The sequence below is a fragment of the Sebastes fasciatus genome, chromosome 4 (genome assembly GCF_043250625.1).
Source record: "Sebastes fasciatus isolate fSebFas1 chromosome 4, fSebFas1.pri, whole genome shotgun sequence".
Lineage (NCBI taxonomy): Eukaryota > Metazoa > Chordata > Actinopteri > Perciformes > Sebastidae > Sebastes > Sebastes fasciatus.
Window position 1 is genome coordinate 36,962,511 of NC_133798.1, and position 17,348 is coordinate 36,979,858.

The 17,348-nt window shown below is 43.5% G+C and overlaps 1 protein-coding gene across 1 annotated transcript in view; it reads left to right on the top strand.

The window, feature by feature from the left end:
• ppm1h (protein phosphatase, Mg2+/Mn2+ dependent, 1H) overlaps window positions 1-17,348 on the top strand; it is a 44,550-nt gene that overhangs the window by 24,251 nt on the left and 2,951 nt on the right. The window contains exons 4-9 of the mRNA XM_074633985.1: window positions 3,337-3,449; window positions 4,135-4,219; window positions 4,425-4,543; window positions 10,547-10,610; window positions 14,243-14,350; window positions 17,160-17,311. Coding sequence (XP_074490086.1) covers window positions 3,337-3,449; window positions 4,135-4,219; window positions 4,425-4,543; window positions 10,547-10,610; window positions 14,243-14,350; window positions 17,160-17,311 — 641 coding nt within the window. The remainder of the gene's footprint in view (window positions 1-3,336; window positions 3,450-4,134; window positions 4,220-4,424; window positions 4,544-10,546; window positions 10,611-14,242; window positions 14,351-17,159; window positions 17,312-17,348) is intronic.

Here is a 17,348-nt window from a genome sequence, read left to right on the forward strand (position 1 = left end):
GAAGAATATTGCAAAGCATATAAATCACAGAGCAAATGAGAAGTCTTCTATTGTACACCTCCAACAATAAGAAAAATAAAGGAAATAACCAATATCACACTAATGGCAACAGTTACAACAAGACTTAAAGTACGCACATGAAATAATAGAACACACAATATACACATTAACATACAAAATAAAAAAAGAATAAATAAATAAAGTAAATTTAAAAAAAAAAATTTAAATTAATGAATATAGTTTAAGGGAGGTTTCCAAGTCTTTTCAAAAGAATTGAGGGAACCCTTAATACAAATCTAAGTTTCTCCAAACCAATGGACAGTAATTTATCTTTCACCCACATATTGTGAGTCGGAGGTAGAACATGTTTCCATCTGAAAGGAATAACCACGTTTTCTTTTGTTATTAAACTAAATTACTTTCAGTTTAATTGCCTTACTGAATTATTTCCATCCAACTTCATTAGGAACTAGTTTTAATCCCTTACTTTTACACCAGGACTACTCCAGCATGAGGTATGTTGTAATTATGCATTAGCCTTCAGGAGATAAAGGTAAATCAATATAGTTTTTAAGTTTTAACAATGTTATACTAAATCTAAATTCACCATTTTTTTGTGTGTATGCATGATCCTATCTCGGAGTACCATTACCGATACCATTAATGCATGAATATTGACAGTCACAATGGCGAGGTGTGTGATTGTGTGTGTTAGCAGCAGGTTATTGTACTCTAAAGGAGCATTAGCTGAAGAATTTGCCCAAAGGTCCTTCTTACCCTCAGCTGTACCACTGATTTTGCTAATCAGTTCAAATGATTCATTCAGTTAAATACATGTCTCATCACAGTTTTCCATCATTTCTGACGTTCAACCTGTTTTTCTGCCATCACTGCTTTCTGTTCTCAGTTTCAGCTTTTAGGTTTAATAGCTTTAGACTCTCATTCTGCAAAAACAGCATGGAGAAGGATGTTTGGTCTGACCTGTAGCTCAGGTAGATTACAGTGACTCAACAGCAGCTTTTTGTCAATGAAGTTTCTCTTCATCATTGGATAGTAAGCTGGTTTGAACCTTGCTGTGAACTGGTGGCCTTCATGACAATATGTTGAATAAAATAGACAATTCTCAACCTATGAATCATTTAATCACATCTACTGTGAGCGTACCTTATTATGTCCATTTCATAGAAATCTCTATTCTTTGATTGGTCAAACTCATCACTATATTAAGATGTTTGTTTGGATTAGAGGTCTCTCCTCGACGTTTATTTATTCTTTATTCTTTATTTGGATCTACATTAGCTTCCACAGAGTGGTTGCTATAGTCTCCCTGGGGTCCACACAAAAACATTAACAATTAAAACAGTGTAAAATCAAATATTGTCAGAGAAGAAAAACCAAGCGAAAAGGAAGGATCTGAAAATAAGTAAAATATCTCTACATATGAAACAACAAAATAGAATCAAAAACAAAACACACAGTGACAAAATAATAATAATGATAATAATAATAATAATAATAATAATAATATAGTACAATCCCTCAGAAAAGATTCCAAAAACAACAATAATCAAAATAGCATCTATGTGAGATTCATACATTTTTGTTTTTGTAACTTTTTGAGGGAAAATCAGGTTCAAATAAAACTTCCACTGCAGTTAAAGTAGTTTGGTGGGGCGAGATGTGCACTGAACAATACTTTTTGTGTGTCTGGTGTTCTTTGACATGTCCCTGATTTTTTTTTCTATTCAATTGGATTTTAGTGGAATATAATTAATTCTGCTTCTGTTGTCCTCTCACTAGTCTCTGAATGGCAGATTAGATTTTCTTTTTTTACTTACCGGGTGATTACTTGTCAGTCCATATCTTGTGGCAAGAGTTTAATTTGAAGAAGTGCAGAAACCAATTTGTCTCTCTCTTTCTCTCTCTCTCTCTCTCTCTCTCTGCTGGTGATTTAGCTCAGTTGTTTTTCTAGATTCGTCCTGGCGGAAGTGGAGAGAGGAGAAAGGTGTAGATGTTTATGCAGACATTTTCATTATTAAAGACTTTGCCTGCAGCGAGAGGTATTGGACACAGCCAGAATAAATATGTATGGCTCGCTATGGATTCATAATTCATTCAGGGTGAAGGACACATTTGTTCACCCTCCCCAACACACACACATGTATCCATCCTCCATACTCCTTCATGCCCTCTCACTCTTGAGAAATGTGTACAGCAGCAACAGTGGTGTGTGTGTGTGTGTGTGTGTGTGTGTGTGTGTGTGTGTGTGTGTGTGTGTGTGTGTTCGGTAACTGGATAGGAAGATGGAGTGCAGACATTCTGAAACACACACATGCTAATTCTGTCTTATACAAAAAGTATGAAGTCATACACACACACATCCAGTCACACACATGTTTGCTTTGTATGCACACACATGCAGAACTGTCTGCACACACATGCAGAACTGTCTGCACACACTTGCACTCTGATTCAGACAAATTTTTCTTTTCTGTCAGACATAAAACACATATTTATGGACACAATGCACGCGTACACCCACAATCCACTGCTGTCTCCTGTCAGAGAAACACACACATTCACCGAGCTGTAATCCGATGGAGGTCGTCAGCTTTAGTTGGGGGTAACGTCCCACATGGGAAAAGACGTTAAGGAAGGCCTCGCTCTCTGCAAATGTGTTCGCCAACATTTTTCATCCCACTCAATCTGTTGATAGTGACGGAGGGATGCGAAGGAGGCGCCGGAGGGGTCATTCATTTTCCCGGGATAACTTCCTGCTTCTGTTTTGCCATTAAAAGACCCCTCGGGAGCTGTTAGCGGCTCACCAACAGCAGCCACGGAGAGCATTAAGGAGTTAAATCAAGTGTGAGCAGCTTCAAAATTTACGTTAGCATTTTTGATTAATTTGCTGACAGGTTAATTATTCATCTAATTAATGAACTGATAGCATGGATTTTTTTCTAATCTTTTTTTTTTTTTGGTTTAATTAGCAACAAATTAATCTGGGCTAATTAACCGGTGTAATAACCAGCGGCCGCTCCAAACTTTCTCTCCCATCCTTTTGGTTTCCTTTCCGTTTTTATTGCTCCTTGACTTATGGCGCTATTGATAAATGAATTCATTATGGTGCTATAATTAATAATATAGCATCACGTTGGGTTTTAAGCACCGGGGCAGTATTTGACTCAGTATCGGGTTCTTGCTTTAATGCTTTGTGGCGCTGCGTGATAGGAAAAAGTTTTCGAAGGCTGTGATGATTAGCAACATGATTGTGTGCAGAGGATGGGTTTGGATTATGTGCTCTCAGTGTTAATGTGTGTGTGTGTTTGTGTTTAGGATGTGCAGATAGAAAAGGAGAAGGCCGTCTACAACGTCTCAGGTGGCTGCACCGCTCTGGCGGTCGTCTTTTTGCTCGGGAAGCTCTACGTTGGGAACGCCGGAGACAGCAGGTGAGATATGCACAAAATGAGTGGATCTTTGCAAAATGACCGACACGTTCTCACTCCCAGCTCATCAAATACCGCCGGTTGGTGAGTGCCCCTCGGCATGGATGCCGGAGGCACCCTTTAGCAACAGTATGTAACGAAAGTGACCTAATATTAACAGTTTGAGAGTCCACTGAGGGCGGGCGAGTGGGGTGGTGGATGGGTCAAACAAACACAAGATTTTCAACCAGGAGGCCGGTGTTCGTGTAAAATCTGGTCTGCACTTGCCGAAATTGAGCCAATAGCAACGCACGACCGCAGCTCCAGTTACACTGCACACTGTTACACTGTGTCATACCCCGTACCCCAAGACCCGTGTACCAGCCTCTTTCAATAGGCCTTGCCGTTTCCTAACCCTACCTAAGTGGCTGTGTTGCCTAAACCTAAACTTCCTGTGAAACCGGAAGTTTATTTTGACACTATGCATGTAACAAGCGTATGCATATTGACACGCCGGCTCCTGTCCGTCCAAATGCTAAGGGGCGCTGACCAATCGGCGATATTTGATGAGTTGCGAGTGAGAATGTGTTGCAACGACACACATGCATTGGCGTCTTTTCTCTGTCGCTCACCTTCTCGTGCCCTGCAGCCAGCAGTGTCCCAGCTTAAATAAACACAGTTTTCTGTTTTGTCTGGTCCTTTCCCTCAGAGCCATCATTATCCGGGCCGGGGAAGTCCTCCCCATGTCAGCAGAGTTCACGCCGGAGTCAGAGAGACAGCGACTGCAGTTCCTGGTGAGAAAGAACCTTTCTCGGCTCATTTCTAGCGAGCACAGCTGTCAGATATTAGCAGAGCTGACCTCCCCTCCCGTTGAGATACCGGCTATGCTTAGCTTTGTCTCTCTTGCACTGCCTGCTCTCTTTGCCAGCTTAATAGACTATGGAATTGTTTTTCCTATCCCCTGGGTATGTCAATCTTTTTTCCCTTTTCGTATCACAGGCCTACATGCAGCCACACTTATTAGGGAACGAGTTTACACATCTGGAATTCCCGAGGAGAGTCCAGAGGAAGGAGGTGGGGAAGAGGATGCTGTACCGTGACTTCACCATGTCGGGATGGTGGGTTGGCTGATTCATTGATTTGATTTACTGATTGGATTAATCTCTTAAAGGGTAACTTTGGTATTTTTCAACTGGTCTAGTATAGAGCAGAGAACGCTGTAGATGACAGCTGCTCACAGGTTGCAATATGGTGCCATTGGGGCAAGCTGGCACCGTCATTTACGTCCACTAAAAGTGCTTGTTTTTGCCACTCCTTTCCATAATGTTGTCAGAAACTTCTAATAACAATCTGAGCCTGTCAGTGGCAAAAACAAGCACATTTAGTGGACATAAAATGACGGTACCAGGTTGCCCCAAGTGATGACATTATAGCCCATTTAGCGGCTGGCGGCTGCAGCGTTCTCCCCTCAATACTGGACCAATTTCAAATTATTGCACCCATTAGTCACTTAGACACAAAAACATGGTAAAATAGTGAATACCCAAGTTACCCTTTAATGTCGAATGCAATGCACAAGTGACGCAGCATGCAAACTGAGGATAGCACTGTTTTTTCCTCCCCATTTTGCCGCTTCATTATGCGCGTCAGTACGTTTCTCCTCTGCCTTCCTGCTAAATTATTTAACACTAAACACATGTTAAAAAATACTGTTCAATTTTTAACATCCTTACACTTCCTGTGTATCTGGTGGGATCCATTTATGAGCCCTCTGAGAGAGATTTACGTCAACATCATTTCTGCTTCCTAGCCTCGTATAATTCTGCCTTGCCGAAACATTACTTTGCGACATTATCTACGTTTGAGTGATTTCCTATAATGTACCCCTTATGAAAATAGCCAATAATAGTATTCTCCATCCTATTGAGTATGCAGTAGTGTAAAAAAAAGCCATTCAAAGCTTCATTTTCAGAAGGAGGCCATGCAGTGGCCTTGACATTTCTGCTTCTGTGTGCAAGAGGAAGGTAAGAAGGAATATGTGGGCACAGCAAGGACAGCTTGTTATCTTACTGTGTAGAGAGGTACAAAAAGGTCAAAGAGATTGAGGAAAATGTTGTGAGAAGGAAGAAAAGAGAGAAGGACTGATATATAGATGGAAATGTGAAAGGGAGAGAAAATATAGAGGAGAAAAAATAGGAAAGGAGGAGACCTAGGGAATCGAAGAGAAAAAAAAAAAGCTGAGGGAGGGAAAGATTACATGAGCAGCTCCAGTTTTCTTCTAAGAGAAATGTCCAAGGACTTTAACCCTAAAGTACGTTACAAGCTCTGCTACTAAGGTCACATTAGTTTGGCAGCATTCTCAGCAATCAAAGAAGTTTAGCAACTTTGATATGAGTTTAAAGCACACAAATTATCTGTGACCAAATTCTATGTTAACTGTGGAAAAAAAAGCCGACCGTTTTTAATGTGTCAAAGGAAACCGTGTTTCATAACCAGGACACATTCAGTAGGCAGAACACACCTTAATCACCTGTGAGGCAGCTTTTACCAGTGGTGCATTCAAAAAATACTCCATCGCAAGTAAAAGTCCTGTATTCAAAATTCGACTTACAGCAAGTAAAAGATAGTTGTAAAAAGTAAGTGTATTTACTCAAGTAATGTGTTTACATAAAGTTCTGAGGTACTCAATATTTAGATTTCATGCAACTCCACTACATATCACAATGAAATATTGTACTTTTTAATCCACTACATTTATCTGACTGTTTTAGTAAGTAGTTAACCTAAAATAACCATGTACAATATGATGCATTGTTACACAGTCAATAAACAACAAATGTATGATTTATATTATAATGTAACACTGAAGTGGGCCTTCTTCGTGAATAATAGAAAAATAGAACTAAAAATACTTAAATAAAGTACCTCAAAATTGTAGTTAAACCTGGGGTCGGCAACATTGGAGAAACCCGCAAGAGTAAGTTAGACTTTGAAAGTATCCAACCGAAAAACCCAGCCCAGTGTTGCCAACTCTTTTCCAATGAAAGTAGCAAACAGCACGATCTCCAAAAGCCCCGAAATCTGGAGAGAAAGTTGTCAAGTCGGCAACACTGACAGTCCGTCCCTTGAGGCCTCCCTCCAAAGACACTCCCCCCAAAATTATCATTATGAACGTAAACAACGAACCTGGCTATTGTAAGTACTCACAGCTGTCAAGCTAGCAGCTTGTGGAAGACTCCGGTGACGTGCAATGAGTGCACGGGCAGGAGTGTGCGCAGGTCGGTAGGTAGGCAGCCCGTCAAATCATTTCATTTGGGCCATTTGGGTGTTTTAGTTTAGAATGAGCCCTTCATATCTACAGAGGGAGCGGGTCCTCTTCACAGAGTCCACCATGTTTCTACAGTAGCCCAGAACGGACAAACCAAGCTCTGGCTCTAGAGAGAGACTTTCCCGTTTTTACGTTAGCTGAAGGCCACCGTAGTTCTCCGACACGCTTGTGAAACTGCGGTCTGACTTCCGTTGCTCCTAAAGTAGTGTTATTATGGTAAAGATGGCCTCTGAGCGAGGTGAACGGCGTTACCACGGTTTAGCACTCGGCGGCTCACGTTACCGCGGTCTTGGAAAGGGAGGAGTGAGCGGAGGGGTACTCAGTCGGTTGCAATCTGCAACCACACCACTAAATGCCGCCAAATTCTACACACTGTCCCTTTAAGTTATTTAAAAATTGAAGTTCTTTATTCTTGAAGTGTTTTAACTGTGTCTACCCTCTGTAGAAGATGTGCTATACATAATGTATGCACTTCTACGTATAGATATGTGAGCGGTAGTTGCAGGTGACTGAGGACAGACGAACAGAATGTTTTCTGACACCACCTCCGTGCAGCTGTGTTTTGCGGCGCCGCTCGGTTCAGCAGATGTAGGTCAGTCAGCGGCTGTGTTCCTTTTCGGGCCCAGAACTCTCAGCCTGTCGTCTGTCTGCCTGCTTACTGTCTCAGCAGCGCAGACGGCCTGTGATGTATTTTTAATCAGGTTCTACCCATATAACCCAGTTCTGCTCGTTTCACCCCGGACTAAGTCTGGGTCTTAAATTAGTACCCTGTCAGCCGCCGTGGCTGATTGCACTGATGTGCGTGGGTGTGACATAACTGTGTCATCTCGTATAGGTGCAGTTCAGACGCTCTATAGGTACAGAGGATCATTTTATGTCTCTGCAGCTTTTCTGTCTGTACATGTACACTCTCCTGTCAGCGTGTGCAGCCAGTGTGCCCACATGCAGCGTGTGTGTGTGGGTGTACACCGGCATCCAGTTCCCTCAAAGGCATCCATGATCAAGGCCACGCTCTAATGAAGGCATACAGGCCCTGCAGCCCACCTCTCTCTCTTCTCGTCTTCCTCCCTCGCTTTCTTTTTTTCACCCCCCCTCCCTCGACCAGTTGGATGCTTCGCCGTCGCAAACTGTAATGGTGGTCGTTGTCCAGGAGGATGGCAGGCGTTTTTTGTTTGACACGTCGCGGAGTGATGGATGTTGAGCGGTCAGCCGTGTTCGACGTGATCCAAACACCGCGGCAACACAGCCAGCCAGGCGGAGGGAAGAGGGTGGGCGGCTATAGAGGACAGAGGGGGGAGAACAAATGTGAAGGAAATTGCTTCAGAGACAAAGAGAAATGTAAGCTGCAAAGATAGAGATGAAGGAGGAGAGGGGAAAAAAAGTTGGTAGAAAGTAAAGATAAACAAAAAATGAAAAAAAGAGATGGCGTAGGCCACACGGGAGGGCAGTTATAAATGACAATAAACGGCGCTCAAGCTGTCTCTCTTTAGCGCACACGCCCACAAGGGTGTCTGTTCTCTCCCCTGATCCTATAGACAATGAATGTGAGAGGAGGCAGACTAACACACACCTTCATCACTGTCATACATTTTCACTCCCTCTCGCGCTCCTCCCTCTCCTCTTCCCTTCTTTCCCCATTATGCCGTTATGACTGATGCTATTTTGGAGAGCCGTTGGGTCGCTGCCATTAACTCTGGCCTCGCTTTGCTCCTGAAAGCACCGCTCAATCTACAAAAAAGCCCGTCAAGGTTGGCCAAAAAGTTTATTTGAACCCCGACTGTCAATCGCGCCAATTTGTCTGACTCATCCGGTTGCTGACACAGGCCCCCGCCACAATGTCACCTCGAAGTGTGTCGACGGCTTTGTTTCTGAGACGTATCCTTTATGATGGTGTGCGTGCGGATCAGGATGCTTAGCGCACGCTGCTAATGTTTACCTGTCGCCCCTCTTTGCACCGGGCGGAGATGACATCACTCCTCTCCTGCCCGTCACCTGCAGAGAGGATAAGACAAACCCCCCCCCTCCTTCCCTGCATCCCTCTCTTCCTCTTCCCTTCCCCCCACTCAGTCACACTGCAACGTATCAGGCGACCAAACAGCCCTTGAATGTGAAAGCGCTCAGTGTTGTGGTCAAACAGTACGGCCCTTGAGCAACTGCTCCTCGCTTGTTTTTTTGGACTCCGTGTCCCAGAGCGGGGAAGTAGGTATCATAACAGGATTAATGTGTATCTGTCTCTTTCTGTCACATACTCGTTATCTGGAGTCTGACAGGATGGATTCGCTGTAAACACAGGTCTCGGGAGAGGGGAGACTGTCCCCGACAGCCGGCTCTGGGGATTTCATCCAAGACGTCTTTGAAATAATGACATAAAGAGCTCGTCTAGTCGAGACTTCTTGAAGGTGAAATACTCAAATGAAAGAAGTTTGGATATCCCTTTTGTTTTTTTAAATAGAGAGGGTGAGACCTGCCCCGGTTTAATTAAAGCGTCTTTTTAATGCTCAGTTTAAGTTTTACATCATCAAACTGCTGTTTTAGAGCTTTTTCCGCACCATGAATATTGCAAACATTAGTGAGGAAACTCTTCTACGGGCGTTACACAGCTCGCCGCTCTGAAGAGTCTCTGGCTGCAGACTGTATTTCTATGTTTGTGGGCTGCGTTCGTTCGCCGTGATCGTCCTCGCTCTGCACACTGTTAAAAAAAGTGCTGAGTGCAGCAGTACAGCGCTCGCCTAAGGTGGAAACATATGGTCTCTCTGAGTGGAACCAGCAGTAATGTAAAAACCATCCCGGTCCCTTCTAATCTGCTTCACAGCAGCTGAAATACATCGGATAAGGTGTGCGGGGCAGGCCCGGGGTCACGTGATATTTGCACTTGTTCTAAAGCAGCTTTTCAGACTATAGACGGCTGTTATTTTCTATATTTTGTTAACATCCAAAGCACTTCAAACCGTTTTTATGACAGTTATGAACAGTCATTTCCTCCAGTCTAAAGGCTAAAATAAAGAATAACCTGTGTTTCTGAGTGTTATTCGATCCACGTAAGATGCCAGATTTTTCTAGTGTGAGTTGTGAATGGAAAACTTCGTCCTGGCAGCTCTTGTGGAAACTGGCTCAAATCTGTAATATGTTTCTGGTACTGTATAGTCACACAGCTGCTCCTCTGAAGTCAAACTCTATACTAGCTACAGTATGAGCAAGAGTGCAGGGTTTTCTTCAACTGCAAGTTCCTGAGCTACAGTATGGAGGTGTTTCTTAAGACCTGGCATGAATGCATACAGTATTATACAGTCTGTCTCTCCTCGTGCTGCTGCAGCCCTGTCTGGTCCCAGTCTGAAGACAGTAAATTATTCATTAGTCGGGGAAGTTTAAACACTGCTCTGAGAGCAGGGGGAATGTAAACGTGGATACTCTTGCATCATTTAGCTGCTTTACATCCAGACCTCCATATACATGCATGTACACACACACACACACACACACACACACACACACACACACACACACTGCAGCAGACAGTCTTAGAAAATCAACATACATCCGTAGACTTGTCTCTCTTTGTCGCTAGGGAGACTTTTACAGGAGAGAGAAATATGCTAAGGCACTGTGCCGTGTGATGGTTTTTTTTCCTCACCGTCTCTCTTTTCCTTCCTAGCATACTCTTATTCTCTGTGCCAGTTGGCTCAGCAGCAGGGCCTGCGGGGGGGTGGCGCAGGGGCGATGTATCTCCAGGGCACGTGTACGCCGCCTGCCATAAAGCAAAAACCCATTAAAGTGTCCTCTCTCCTCTGTGCAGGGCGTATAAAACCATCGAGGACGATGACCTAAAGTTTCCCCTGATCTACGGCGAAGGGAAGAAGGTAAGAAGTGCTCCGGCAGGTCGCTCGCTGACAGAGTTATTCCCACAGCCTTGTGCGCCTCGCCTGTAATCAAAGCTCACCAGGGCACCATTAGTCAGCCCCCCCACACTCACCCCCTGTCACTGTGTGGAGGAGTCGGCCAGGAAGGCATTCCCGGCCTCTTCCACATCCTTTAACCGACCTACATGGCACAGGCTATATCTCAGCTCTAATGGACTTTTAAGTCCGTCAACAGGTAAAACTACAAAATTTCAATGACACAGCCCTCGCTGTACGTTTCACCTAGACGTACGAAACTTGGTAGGCACGTATATCACATGTAGACTTAAAGAAAAGTCTCTTGAGGCTATGCTTTAAACCCAACAGGAAGTTGACCATTTTAAATGTTTTGTGAATTTTGTGTGTATTTTTTGCCATTTCCAGGCTCTGTACTTTAACGAACTCCTCCTACAGATTTAACCTGATTTACTTCAGATTTGGTCGGTACAATCTGAAGACCTTTATGATGAAAAGTTGTGAAAAACTTGAGCAGAGAATTTACATGATTCGCCATTAAACAACAAACTGTTGTAACTCGACTGTACTTGGGCAAATCTGCCCCAAAGTTGACCTACTTCATACAGTAGCAGTCCAGGCCTGAGGGCATCTACATGGCAATATTGACTCATAGTCGTAGCGCCACCTACTTGCAACAGGAAGTCAGCGTTATGTGACAAACATCATCCGATTTACCTGAAGTTTATGTAAGATACACTTGATATAGAGCAACATAATGCATGTTTAGCGTGTGTTCTCTAGCGCCACATAGTGGAAACATAAAGTGATGCAAAAGTTTGCAATCCGTTAATTCCTGTGCCACTCAATCCACGCAGGAAATAACGTCTAACTTGTGCGTGTAGTCACCGCCGCTTGCAGCTTTAATGGACTTTGTGCTTTTATGTCCAAAACGAAGCACAGCTAGGAGTCAAAGGTTTGACTCCCACTCCTGTTAGATGATGAAAGAAAGATAAAATAGTGTCCAGAAAGTGACATATGTTAATTGGAATGTAACGTCCCTAAAACACCGACGTGCAGGAGAATCTTTTTGACGCATTACACAAAAGAAAAAGGTCAAGCTCAGCACACGGTTCATAACATTTCCCTCAGCGGTGCTGCAGGTGGTGGTGTGCAGCATCTTGTCCTTGTTGCATTGAAAAGGTCAGAGAGGGAACATGATAGATCTGAATATGTTCTCCAGTTTTCTATCCTGCGTTCTCATATGGAAACATTACATTTTGGGTTTGCTGCTCCTTATACTTCATTCTGCGTAACGTAGTCCTATTGTCGTCATTCGTAGACACTTTTTTGAAAAGCACAATACACGTATTAGTGTACAAACAAGATGGCGGGCATCTCAACCAAGTCATTCTACCGCCGATCCCGAGACAGAAGTGGATAAGGTGCAAAACCTCATCAAATGTTATGGTTGAAACTTGTTTATTAATGCTTAATAACGTTTGCAGTTTGATATAGCATTCAAATATGACACGTTTTAGCAAGTATTAGTAACAAGCTACGACGCTGCTAATTAGGAAATTACTAATTTTTTGAGGACTTAATTATCATACTTAATTACTCATTTCACACATGCAGGCCAATATGTGTGACAGACTGTTTCTACAGACGAAAAGGACATTTTTTTGTTTAAATTATGGAGCAAGGAAAATTCATACAGAGTTAACAAAACAAACAAATCACAAGGTCTTTAGAGGTGTTGCATTGTTTGCAATTTTGTCATATTCAAGCATTGAAATGAGCCGGTTTGACAGTGACAGTGAACAGTAATGCTTTGTTACACACTGGTGACTTTGTTGTGATATACAGTCAAATAAACTCATTGTCCCCATATGAAGACATCATTTGTCTCAAAAACGACTTCCTGTTCAAATATGATGCTTAGTTTTTATACTTATCGGGTCTTACTTATCCCAAATAGCTATGGAGAAATCCAAAAATGCAGACCAAACAAAAGCTCAGGTCTCAGGAAGTTAATAAAGGCAGACAGTAGATTCATGCTTGACTGATGGCAGAGGCAGATGTCACCTCACCATGCTCTCTGCCTGCAACCACGTTCGGGTTTACCCCCTCGCACAGTTGGCCGTGCCCACGTCGCGTCCTCTCCCTTTGAAGTGAGGCGCGGAGATGGATGGCGAGATAGAGCGAGGCGGCTTTGTGCGAGGGAGAGGAACGCCAGAGCACTTCAAAGCCCGGCGCGCAGCCTGCTGGGCCCCAACGCTCAACAATTAATCCCAGGATGTTTCCCCTTTCTCCGCCGGAGGAGCTTTGCTGCCACTTTGAAACGCTCTCCCTTCTCTCTCTGTGCTGCATACTGATCCAGGCCTCGTTCCTACACCAGGCCTGACTCGCCCTCGTGCTCCTCTCCTCTCCTCGGCCTCATGTGCCGCCTTGTCGCATAAGCTGTACAGTAGATTCAATTAGCCCAGTTCCCCCGGTCCTGTGCCAACAGACATTTTTAGAGGTTGGTGGCGGCGACCTGTGCAGACGGGAGGAATCCAAAGGAGTGTTCGCACGGCTTACAAATGAGTTTGATGGCGTCTGGGTTCCCGGGGAACAATCGTTAGGCACTCACGAAACTGGAAGATGCTGACGATGAGTCTGAGTTTATTTGCCTAAATGCTGCTCATCCATCCGGATAAAGATTCCCTCTGGGAGCAGCCTGTATCTGTCAGTGTAACATCGCTAGGGATGTGTCATTCAGGTTATTCTTTACAATTATCAGGGATGAATGCAAGAGGCTTACAGAAGGCTCACTGCAGCCATATTGTATTTTAATGACTTCATCCCAATGACTTCCAAAACCCGGCTGATGGAAACACCAGCAGGTTATTAGAACAGTTTGTGGTCAAAAGATGTGCTCAGGAACATCTGCACAGCTGACAAAATGTTCTTCAACTACTTATCACGTCCTGCTCAACATGTCAGACAGATTTCCACGACTCTACTTCTCTAGACTAACAGAAGACTCGGGTCTTCTTTTACTAGTGTTGGCCATTATTCCTATAGGTAATAGGCACAGTCACTAAAAATAAGTCAGAAAGGGCGAGAAACACAAGCAGTCAGATGAGCAGACAGGTTTTAAAGGGGACATATCATGAAAAACTCACTTTTTCAGTGTTTGCTTGGGTATCTGGAGTTCCTACCAACCCACAAACTGTGAAATAAGACGACCCAGTCAGTTTTTTGTGGGCTGCCTAGATCAGAAAATATGATTCAACAACAAGACACTCAGATTTGGCTCCCCTTCCTATGTCACGTGCAGCAAACCTACTACTGGGAAGAGAAAATGAAGGTGAACGGTTATGACCAGTTGGAACACCTGTGCATGGCAGCTGCAGATTTACATCCAAATAAAAAGGTTTAATAATAATTTGGCTGAACCTTGTTGGCTCGTCTGATCGTCTGACTTCTCGTCGCCTCAGAACACATCTCAGAAATCACTTCGGCAAGTCTACGATCATATCCGCTAAACATGTTCTCTAATAAACTCAAAAGATCCCCTTCAAGAGTTGGTTGTTGCTTTGTTTGACTCAACTAGAGATAGCGTCTTATACATGCCCCCTGATCTTTTGCAGGCTCGTGTGTTGGCGACCATCGGAGTCACCAGAGGTCTCGGGGACCACAATCTGAAAGTGCACGACTCTAACATCTACATAAAGCCCTTCCTGTCCTGCTGCCCGGAGGTAGGATCCATTTTGAATGTTGTCCTTTATCATGTCCTCCTTCACAGCGTGTACCATGGATGTATAATAAGACCCGGATATGGCGCAAACGCTCAGTGTTGCTTACAATTTCACCCAGTGGCTACTCGCGGTATTGCAGCAAAAAACTCCCCTGTGGCCCAAAAAGTTTGTGAAAGTCTTTCTATTCTTTTTTTTCCATTGCAACATCAGCGCCCAGCAGCAGAGCTTCCGCCATTTTGGACTGAAAGCGACTACCGTACAAAGTTAGAACAAAAATATTTCTATTCTATCGTCATATTCTACGGAAACGGCCTGTGTTGAACAATAAAATATTATAAATATAATAGGCGTTTTCAGTCCAAAATGGTGGCAGCGGCAGCCGGAGTTTTTTGCTTCTATACTCTTTGAGACTAGCGATTGTCATTGGACTGAATAAACGCCATCTTGGGGTCCAGTATCCAGTTTTTATTATACTTCCATTATGTGTACAGACAAAGCGTCAGACAATTACTCATTCACATTATCCTTTATACATAATTAAGAGTTAATACTAAAAGTTTGACAAGAGCAGGTAAGTAAAAAATAAATGAATTCTCAGACTGTCACTTCAATTAGTGATTTCCTACATCTCGCTAGTTGAATTGAACAGTATCTATCTTCCATCTTACAAAAAAGGTTGATAAACAAATAAAACGAAGAGCACAACACATGTGCATGTCTTGTGATGCATTTGGTGAAGAAATATATGCCTCTCCCTTTCTGTGTTTGTTCCTGTTTGATTGTTGAATGGCCAAAAAAGTGAAGTTTCAAAGTGAGGATGATCTGGAGGCCCCTCACATTTATAAGTGCTATAATATTTCTTACAAGTATTTCTGCTGCCAAACTCAGTTGTTGCTAAAAAAAACACACATTTGAGGATAGGAAAAAACTGAATAATAGAAATGCGATTCCCATCATCAATAGCAATGTGCTAACATCTTTCCTTTTATTTCACCTCATTACGTCGTCCTCCTGATAAAAAAACGCTAGCGAGAGAGGTATAACGATGTAGAATGCTTGTGGCCATTAACAGTCCACACTGTGAACTACGTGGTCAACGTGCACATTAACATTCCCCTCCAGTCGCTGCTCTCAAATGACTCCTTTCCTTCCCAGAGTCGACCGCACATGATTGCAGCAGTCACGACGCCCGTGAATTCTCTTGATCTTTAATTCATTGCCCTTTTGAGTTCAGTCATAGTTCAGCCTCCCTTTTTGATGTCCCATTTCTTTTCTGATTTCTTTCTTTTTTTGTAGTCACTTATTGTGTGTAAACACATTATTAGTAAATGTAAGACATGTCAAACCTGAGCATTAGAGGTCCCGCTGGATGTTAAATGCTGCAAGCACGTCAAGTTCGAGTTACTGATTGCTCTCAGGTTATAAAGAAAAGTCTGACCTTCACTCGGAGTCATCAGATCCTCACGAGATCGAATATGGGCATTCAGCGGTCAGAGATCAAATGCTCTGGACATCACCCCTCCTCTACAGATGATTTACTGCTTTTGCAATCGATTCTAGGAACTGCCTCAGTCCTTCTCTTGACTTAAATCACAAGGTTCACCACAACATGGAGGCTCATGATCCACGCGGAGGTCCTTCCGATTCCTTTACAGCCGCTCTCTGTGGTTGCGCTGTGCTCTTTCAGCAGTAGCCTCTGCAGTGAGTCGGTGTGTCAGCTGTGAATGGGTCCACGGTAATCCCCCACGGTAGCAAAAAGAAATTACTTGAAGCAACCAAAATAAGGCAGGTTTTTTTTTCTTTCCAAGGCCAAGGCCAATGGGCATTATTCTGCTTTGCTATTTCAGAGTCTGCTTTTTGAGAGATTTGTGCCACACAAGAGTTGCCACAGTAACGTCTCTCTTTGGGAATCTCTGAAAGCTTGAGGCCATCAATAAAACTTCTAAGAAAATATACAGAGGAAGATGTGTTAGCCTACGATTTTAGGTATTATTTGTGGTGCTCACAACAGTAACATGTCCTTCTAGAAACGGCATCCCCATTACTCTGAATAATCCACACATCTTGCTGTGGACAGTTTCTAGTAATCCTCAATAAAACACAGTGTCAGTGAGGTCTGTGGATTATCCAGAATAACAGGAACACTGATGGATATTGCTGTTGGACTCTGGTTATGTTGGTCTGTCCACTTCTTCTGAAGTATAACAACTATTCGAGCATTCATGTTCCCCAGATGATGAATCCTGTTCATCCATGTTAGCATTAATCTCTATAAACAGTAGACAACGGGACAAGATTTTGGTACCGGAAGCGTTCTCAAGTTGCTAATAGGACTGTAAACAATGAGCAGCGCAAGTCTTGGCCCGGCTTCACCGAAACCTCAGAACTAGAGCCCCTTGCCCCCCAGAGGCTTATCCGTCACCAGACCAATAGCTGATGGGTTAGGAAATTGCCGACATGTCAACAAACTGGTGACAGAATATTAAAACTAGTATTATCAAGTCAGCTCATTTTATAAGTGCTATACACCGTTTGTGGTAAAGAGCTGCTACTAACCCAACACAAGTAGCTAGGCTATTTATCTGGTGTGGCTACAAGGTTAGCACCTTTTAAATAATGTGTGAAGACTCCTAAATCAGAATAAGGGCTGTTTTTCTGTTTTTTCTCACTCTGCCAACATTGTGTAAATATAGCAACAGCCTCTATGTGACATCTTCATAGGAAATTCACTCAACAGGTTCAAATGAATCCTAGAAACCGTGCATCTCTCAACCCTCGCCTTCTTTTTTCCCCCCTCCGTCACCTCCAGGTCAAAGTTTACCCCTTGACGCAGTGCGAGCACGGAGCCGACGACGTTCTGGTGCTGGGAACCGACGGTCTGTGGGACGTGCTCTCTAACCAGGAAGTAGCCGAAGCGGTCACCTGTTTCCTGGCAAACTGCGACCCCGATGACCAGCACAGGCACGTTCGCTCATCATCACACAGCTGCAGCCGCCAG